Here is a 9,181-nt window from a genome sequence, read left to right as displayed (position 1 = left end):
GTGCGCTGCCCCATGGGTCTCCCGGTCGCGACAGAGCCTGTACTCGAACCAGGATCTCTAGTGCCTTAGACCACTGCGCCACTCGGGATAATGTGCCTATTCTTTGCAGATGGTTAGAACATTGGAGAATGGGATTTTTCTGGCATTCCCTTAAACCTGTCTGGCGATTTCTTTGAGCTAACACAATAAATATACTTAATGAACAGACAATCTATCAAACATAAAACACATTTGGAATAACCCAAATTAAAAATGTAATGTTTACAAAAAACAAATAAGGTATATTGTTCCATACATCATGATACTTCTTCCTCCTCCTCAGGCTCCTTCCTGGTTTGGACAGTTGCAGCTAATGAGTCATCTTCACCTTCCTCAACCTTGTCATGTCTCCTCGTCTTGGAAGATATTGATATAGTCTGGAATCAAACGGACATTATTACAGTATCATTACATAGAAACCATTGGCTAATGAGAAACCTAATTCGTAAGTTTAGTCACAAAACAATGGAGGTCAGTGAAATACATATGTAGCAACTTCATTTGATCACCCAGTTGAGGGAACTGGGGAACTTCCCTGCAATGTAGGACATTTAACACTTGTAGTATATTTGAGGTTAAAAAAGCTTCTAAAATTTGCAGTTTCCACTTTGAAATTTCAGATTAGATTTTCCTCATGAAAAATGTATCAACCCTTACAAAAATGTCTATGAATTATAATTTTCATATTTCCTGTTGCTGCACGATTATTTTCCTTCTGTAGCAAACTGACTCAAATTAAGATTCTACATCTGTAACTACTCACTAACCACAGCATACCTGTTCTGGTGCCTTGGCCACGATTGAACTCCTGGAAAATATAGTCCAGGAAAAGAAAATATATTAACTTGAGCAAAATCAATAGATGATCATCTAATGCAAATGCATTATTTTCACAATGCAAAATTCTGTTCATAATATTACAGTAGTTGATATTACCAAGGAAACTGTCTGTATTTCCACCAGTACCATACAAGTGCCATACAAGCAGAAACAATCAGACATAGAATGACCAGTAGAACCCAACAGACAGCAGAGGTCTCTGTGAAGAGAGGGGATACAATTAATATAAGAAACAGTCTGTATTTATAATTACATGTAATCTTGTTGCCCTAGCAACCATCATGGCTCTAATGAAAACACTTTCCTGCAGAAAGCAAAGAGAAAATACCAGGTTATAAGACATGTACATATGCAGTAAGAGATAAGTGTGTATCATGACCATCTTAGTTAGTGGTTATACAGTAACTTCCAATAGAAAGGGTAATGAGGCAATAAGTCTGATACTAACACATGCAGTGAAAGATAAGTGAGCATCTGGCTCAACTTTGTTATCCATGCTACATCACATTTCTCATAACTTCATATATGTGTTTTATATGTATGCCACGAATGCCAATATTGTTACCAGACAAATGTCCCTATGGGACAATAAACTATTCAATCAATCAATCAATCATAGAACAATTATAAGCATCTTATAAAACAGCATAAGCAAATAGTTAAGCAACCAGCATGAATAGTGTGTGTGTGTGTGTCTCTCTCTCTCAGGTGCTTCTCACCAGAGGATGTGTGTACATAGAGGGAGCCAGTTGCTCGTCCGTAGGGGTTGGAGGCCTCACAGACATAGAGACCATTCAGCTCAGAGTTGAGACTGAGGAGGTGCAGTTTGTCTCCCTCTGCTCTCACTGAAGACCCAGGCCATGGCTGGACCACCCTGGGGGAGAGAGAGGAGGAGAAGGGCTTTGTGTGTGTGTGTGAGATAGGCAAAGGCATCATTTGACTACCAGCATAATATATGAACATACTGAAGCTTCAAGCTAATCTGTTTCATATGTTTAAACAAGTTCACCTAACATTTACATTTAAACTGGATTTAACTAGTTTACATAGGAGTGAGTACCTGCTCCAGGTGTAGTTGGGGTGTGGGTTGCCATCTGCTACACATAGTAAGACTGTGGTTTTAGAGGCCTCACTAAGGGTGATGTTCACTGACTGAGGTGGATCTATGAGAGAGAGAGAGAGAGAGAGAGAGAGAGAGAGAGAGAGAGAGAGAGAGAGAAATGGTTACAGTTACTGCAGATATAGAATGTAAATAGACCTACACACCAAGACAGACCCATAACAATGACACTACAGGCTCTGAGCAGTGGGCAGGAAAGAAACTTTAATCCACAGATGAGGCAACACTAAGAATTATTTGTTTGTGAACCTGGTCTTCCTTCATTTCAGTTTGATAGATTACTTGCAGTAGAGGAGCAGTACAATGAAAGCGCATAAAGGTCCATACCACTTGTGTGCCTCAGTGGATGTCTATAGTGTAGGACAGTGGTAGTAGAATATATTTACAGTGGATGTTTATGCTGTAGTTGTAGGTCTTCTCTGTTACCAGGGCAGACTGGTTGACCACACACTGGACCTGCTGCTGATTGGCTGCCTTGGTTGGTACCCCGAGCAGGTGGCTGAGTACTGTGGTGGTGCCGTTGGCGTGCTGGGTAGAGTTGGTCACCTTCCTCAACAAACTGCCAAATGCACCCGTCTTCCATGTCACATCTGCCTGTGGCTTGGCTCCAGCAGCCACACAGGTTGCCAAGACAACCTCATTCTGCCCAATGACAGGAGTAACATCGACTGTCACATTCACCACTGGAGGGACTATGACCAGAAAACAAACCAACAGAGAATAGAAAACATGAACAAATCACTAATTATAAATGTGGAACCATAAATGAATAAAACAACCAAAATACACACAGCTCATCATGTGAAACGTATCCAAATGCTCATGTTACATGACCAACAAACTTTAAATAAACCCAATCATGTTCTCTATCTGGCCAATTGCAATATACATCATTTGTAGCGATACATTTACTGTATTGGAGTTTTGGTCAAATCCAGTTAACAGGTTTTAGCTCTCCCTGATGAGAGGTACCTGCACCTGAGGTATTAAGTTTCACACACATCACTAAAGCTGGTTTTCCATTTTCAGCAGTTCCACTGACAAGCATTCACAATCCCAGTGATTATGCCGTTCAGGAATGCTGTATATAGTGGTGTATATATTCCAACATCTGTTCCACCATTAGGTAAACTATTAATGCCTGTACTCTCCTGGTTACAGCTTGAGTAAGAGGATACACTCTTAGGAAAAAAGACGCTAAATACAACCATATAATGTAGTGTTCTTTGGTTTGTCCCCATACGGGAACCCTTCTTGGTGGTAGTTAGAACCCTTGGAAGAGGCTGCTTCCATGTACTGTCACATACACCAGATAAGTGCAGTGAAATGTGTTTTATAGGGTCAGCCATAGTAGTACAGCACCACTGGAAATTAGGGTTAAGTGTCTTGCTCAAGAGCACATCAAGAGAATTTTCACCTTGTTGTCTCAGGTATTCAAAGTGTTAACCTTTTCAGTTACCGGCCCAACGCTCTAACCGCTTGGCTCCCTGCCACCCAAGAACCATTATATCTTTGAAGGAATCCTCCTAGAACCCTCTATGAATGGTTCCACCAACCTTATTAGCCTTTAAAATTAAACTCTTTATGACAATGCATTACATACAGTATATATCATTAAGCCTTTCTTTGAGTGCCTAGTTATACCCTAAAAAAGGAAACTCATGCTTTACAGGCCACATCAGGCCTGCAAGTCACATTATGCTGGCTTGGAAAGTGATGTGTCATTGCTATTGGTGTCCAGCCACTGAGGATATAAAACAATTGCAACTTTTAATCACCTTGCATTCAGAATGACTGCCAGGGTAGGTAAGACTGATAAATAAGCCTACCTAAATCATCTGAACTGGAATAACTTTCTGAGTAATGGGTGCAATAAATCCAACTTGTAACATATTGGATTAGTTTAGAAAAATATATGTTATTTATCTTAGTGTAGCATAATATTAATATACTAATCACTGGACTTGCAAAAACACAGATATTGAAACAAACAATAAATCTACCTCCAATAGAGCACACTGAGAAATATGATAACGTCGGGCGTGGTTTTGAGTGTTTTACACTACACCAGAAATAAACAGTGCCTTCAGAAAGTGTTAACAAATACAAATATTTCCGGAGATTTCTTATATCTCCCAGTTATATTCTTTGACTGTCTTTTTTGCCCCTAATGAATGTGTTATTCAATGTGTTTCTATGGGCTATAGTAGTAAAGGCACATGTACAAATATTGCCATATACGTAGAGTTTAAAACATGTTTTGAAATTCATCAGATTACCGGAACTCCTGATGTTAAAGTAAAAAAATGTAAATAATAATAATACAATGAAAGTCTTATAAAAGTTCAGAAGGGTTCCATGTCCTTTCTTGCCTTCCGATGAGTCAGAAAAGGATGTTCATATGATTGGTAAGCTTTACAAAACCTTGCAGAGAGCCTTTTCAACAGACAATATAAACTTTTGGAAGATTTAAAATAACTGATATTAGCACAAGATGGAGGGAAGGTTGGAACATAACTAACGAGATTAGTTAACAAAAATGTACGCTTAATCCAGAATAAATACATTTATAGAATTTAAATACAGGTCACAAAATTCACAAATTCTACCGCACAACGGCAGTCATGTCTGGAGTGTAAAACTACTAATGACTCAATAAGCCTTCTGGGAATGTTTCAAAAGTAATGGGCGGAGTTGGCAAGATGCAGAGGTACTGCATAGTAAATATACTATTAATTTGTCCGTCTTTATATTTCAAGACATGACATATGAGGGTGCAATGAGATACCCGATGGGTTGGACAATACTCTTCTCATCAATAATCTTTAAACAAAACTTTTACTCAAAATCTGGAAATAAGCCAATCCTCCGTCTTTCACGAAATGGAAAGTTCAAATGCTTTATTAATTTAAAAAAATTGAAAGAGCGTGTGTGACTGAGAGAAAGAAAATCGTGCAGTTTGAAGCCATGTGGCAGAAAGTGTAGCGGGTGCTGGAAATAGGGGTGGGGGCTAGTGGGTCTGGCGGGTGTGCTGTAGATGTTTGTATGTATGATGTAGTTGTTTGTATGTGTCTGTTTTGTATTGTTGATAAAAGATCAAATAAAATCTTGTAAAAAAATGTACCAACCAACTTTTTAGCTGTCGAGTGTTGATTATCACACGCAGTCTTTCTAGACTTTCAAAAGTAGAAACATCGAATCAAAGAGTGAAGGAAGAGTTCTTACCTAGCACAGTCAGAGGTATCTCTGTAGTGTATGCGCCACTGGGGAAAACACTGAAGATACATGTGAAGGTGCCTTCATCCAACAGTCTGACAGCTGTTATTCTAATAGATCCAAGGTTTTCTGATGGGTTCCCAATAAACTGGACTCTACCACTCAATCCATTTGGTGCAATAAACTTAGTAACCCCATTGGGTTGAATCAGCATAAAATTATGGTTCTGTGTTTCTTCCCAAGTACTTTTCTGCCATGTTATCTGTTCGAGGTCCTCGTCTGTCTCTATCAGTCTGCAGGATAAGTCCACATCCTCCCCCAGTACTACAGTCCTGCGTCCTCCAATCACCTGTGTACCTGAAGAGAAAACACAAGCCAAAAAAACAAGTCCAAAAGAGATCTGTAGAATAGATGTTTATGAACTCTAATAAACAGAGATGTTACATAAACACACAGATAAGACCATTATTAGTATTTAGCTGTGCTTATGAACTATGATATCCTATTGATGCTGAAATGTGGCTATTGTAAAAAGAAATGGCTAAAGCACATACTGATCTGGGTCCAGTCTAGGCTGAAACTACTTAGTGAATATGTTATTAGAATAATAAGCCAAAAGACCTGACTCTATTCTTACACTTAATCAAGAGTAAGATATCCAAGACATTCCTAGATACGTGTGCATGCTCAGCATGTCTCAAAACGACTGAGTTAAAAACATAGTTAACATACTGAGCTAATGTGTGTGCCTTATGGTACCCTAAAAGGACCAGGACTGAAAAAAACATGCACTCAAAATTATGGCATTTTATGACATCAATTGGAAACATACTTTCTGTATCCCTCTGGATGATGAGTAGAATCACACAGCACAGCTTCAGTAACATGCTTTGCTCTTCTCATTGCTAGGATCACTAGGGAAAATGTAATAATAGCATTATATTATATTTTGAGATTGGCGTTTTGTAATAATGACGACCTATTAATTGTTTATGTACGACAGTTATGTTGGGTAAGCTACAAAAGCATGCTCGTGCGGTAGAGTCGATATCCGCTCTTATAAACCCAGGGTCGTTACACTATGTTGCATACAATGCTAATTATTCGAGCAATGGTCTGCAATCATTACTCTTTGATGGAGACTATGCACATCTTGCAAAGTAGCCTATACCTTATTACAAAAATAAACAAACAGTCCTACATTGGTCAGTCATAATGGAACTAAACAAGAGCAACTGTAAATGTAATAGGCCACAAACCTTTGATGAATCTAAGTTCTTCTGCTGAAGCAGCCGACACCTTTTCCAACCAGATTAACGCTCCAGTAGGAAAACGCTTATTCAGTAAAGGAGTCCAACCGAAAAGGTTCTTCTTCGATGATGTTTAACGTCGGTTGGCATCGAATAAATGTTGCATTACCGCCTCCTAGGCTGGAGTATAACTCCTTTATACTTTGCTTAAAAAATAGACAAATAAATAGACAAATACTCTACCATCTAACCCAGGTGTCGGCAACCCAAAATGTTGAAAGAGCCATATTGGACCAAAAAAAACAAAAAACAAATCTGTCTGGAGCCGCGAAAAGTTAAAAGCCTCATATAAGCCTTATAATGAAGGCAACACATGCTGTAAGTGTCTATATTAGCCTACTGTCAAAATGATAAGTAGGCTACAAATACATAATGAGCATTCATGATTAAACGTTTATTTTACCTGCAGCGCAACCTGGAGAGAATGACGCACCACGTGACTACTCTGCTGTACGATGGTGCTTTAAGTTTAACTTCCATTATGGTATTAATGTATTATGTTTCGTTGCATTGATGAAATTATAGAAATACAATACAGAAATCAGATTTTTGATGTCATTTTTATTTTAGGATTCGAAAAAACAACAACAAAATGTGCAACGTGAATAATAGGTCTCCTGTAATTTCAGACCTTCCCATGGAAATAAAATGCAGTCCTTTTCAATCCTCAATAATACGGGCAACAGACAGAGTGCAATAAAACAGCAGCCTTTTGAAAAGGTAAAGTATATCAAATTAAAATACAGTTTAAGTTCGATTTCTGTGCATTATCCTCTTCTCTTTAGTTTTCTGCAAATGTAAAAGGGTAAAATGCAGCAGCACCTCTTCTCTTTTGACACGCACAATACAATGCAGCCATCCTCGGACCTGAGCAACAAAACACAATAAAATCCCTATGTGTCATTCCAAATATATTGTAATGACCCGGCTGGGTCATAAAAGGAAAAGAGACGGACTCTATGTGTGCAGGTTAGAACACAGGTTTATTCCTAAACTGGGCTATTGTTGTGGCCACAACCCACGCCGCTAAATGCCGAACGTACACAATTATACCATTTCGAGTTAAGGGTCACCCCCATAGGAACAGATCAAGGCCCCGAACAGAAAGAGAGAGAAAGATGATGAGACAGTAATCCCTATTTATGCATTTCCAAATCCCGCGGGATTACCCATCATACCCCCCCCAACCTTTCCCTCTGTCCTGACACATTTAACCCCTGCTAGTAGCCATGAGAACCATAACACACCCACAAACACAGAACACAATATCGGGTCGTTACAATATACTGACAAAAATCAGAAATCACTTTATAAAAACAGCCACTTTGTTACTAAATATGTGCCTATGACAGGATTGTGTTCTTACCCGTTTAATGTGACTTCTGTTTTCGGACATCACTGGACAGCTTCTCAACATCGGGCATGTAAAATGTAACTTTAATCTTAATCTTCACGCAGGACTGCAAGCTCTCATCTGTGAGGCGGGTGCGGTATTTGGATTTTATGTAGTTCATGTTTGAGAATATCTGCTCGCACAGGTATGTTGATCCAAAGATGGATAATACTCCAAATGCATATTTCTTCATGTTCCTATAACTGTCAGGAAGAATGGAAATGTCTTTCCACGTTACTCTTTTTGTTTTTTGACAACTTCTCATTACAAAGCAAACATGCAGGCAATCCTTCCACATTGGCAATTAAAGCAAATGATTCGGTCCAAGAACTGTGGAATCCTCTGTTCTCCTCAGCTATCTTTCTCTTTTTCCCTTTGGGATCCATGGCCCATGACACACCCGCCGGTTTGTTTGCAACAGCCACCTGTCTGGCACTACGCCGAGCTGAAAGAAACGTGTGTCGCAGGCTTTGACGTAAATCTTCGTTGACAGAAATTTTGAAATTAAATATTTATTATACACATTTTTACAGCATTGGATAATAAATTATATTAAAAAAATATATATTCACACCATCTTTTTCCATTTTCATATTTTTGAAAAAGCTCCAGGGAACCACTAGGGCGGCGCTAAAGAGCCGCATGCTGCTCTAGAGCCGCGGGTTGCCGACCCCCGATCTAACCCTACACTCACTTAAATCAAAAATAAAAACACCACCCTACTCCACTATTTAAATATATTTAGTCCTACCTCAGGCCAACAGGCTGAAAGTATGGGACGCAACCACTTATTAACAAATCAAATCGTATGTCACATGAGCTGAATACAACAGTTGTAGACCTTACAGTGAAATGCTTACTTACAAGCCCCAACAATGCAGATAAGAAAAATGAGTGTTAAGAAAGTATTTTGTAAAATAAACTTTAAAGAAGAAAAATTGTAATATAACAAATAATTAAGGAGCAACAATAAAATAACAGTAGAGAGGTTATATACGGGGGGAACCGGTACAGAGTCAATGTGCAGGGGCACAGGTTAGTCGAGGTAATTTAGGTAATATGTACATGTAGGTAGAGGTAAAGTGACTATGCCGTGCGGTAGCAGAGAGAAAAGTCTATGACTAGGGTGGCTGGAGTCTTTGCCAATTTTAGGACCTCCCTCTGACACCGCCTGGTATAGAGGTCCTTGATGGCAGGAAGCTTGGCCCCAATGATGTACTGGTCCATGCGCACTACCCTCTGTAGTGCCTTGCGGTTGAAGGC

At 39.2% G+C, this 9,181-nt stretch overlaps 1 protein-coding gene and 1 long non-coding RNA gene across 2 annotated transcripts; both read right to left on the bottom strand.

Moving 5' to 3' along the window:
* Nucleotides 1-223: 223 nt before the first annotated feature.
* Nucleotides 224-6,940, bottom strand: LOC115161155 (nectin-3-like). Its single transcript, XM_029711924.1, has 9 exons — nt 6,475-6,940; nt 6,048-6,129; nt 5,225-5,572; nt 2,386-2,691; nt 1,940-2,042; nt 1,599-1,753; nt 976-1,078; nt 817-847; nt 224-416 (listed from the first exon to the last, which is right to left on the bottom strand). Exons 2-9 carry the CDS (start codon nt 6,100-6,102, stop codon nt 297-299), a joined length of 1,221 nt encoding a protein of 406 aa, XP_029567784.1. The 5' UTR covers nt 6,103-6,129; nt 6,475-6,940; the 3' UTR covers nt 224-296.
* A 128-nt stretch (nt 6,941-7,068) lies between these two features.
* Nucleotides 7,069-7,968, bottom strand: LOC115161149 (uncharacterized). Its single transcript, XR_003869186.1, has 3 exons — nt 7,892-7,968; nt 7,348-7,392; nt 7,069-7,297 (listed from the first exon to the last, which is right to left on the bottom strand). It is a non-coding gene; the product is annotated as an uncharacterized LOC115161149 (long non-coding RNA).
* Nucleotides 7,969-9,181: the final 1,213 nt, after the last annotated feature.

The sequence above is a fragment of the Salmo trutta genome, chromosome 24 (assembly GCF_901001165.1).
Source record: "Salmo trutta chromosome 24, fSalTru1.1, whole genome shotgun sequence".
NCBI classification, from domain to species: domain Eukaryota; kingdom Metazoa; phylum Chordata; class Actinopteri; order Salmoniformes; family Salmonidae; genus Salmo; species Salmo trutta.
Note: the sequence above shows the minus strand (reverse complement) of the source record. Positions and strands in the feature narration are given on the sequence as shown.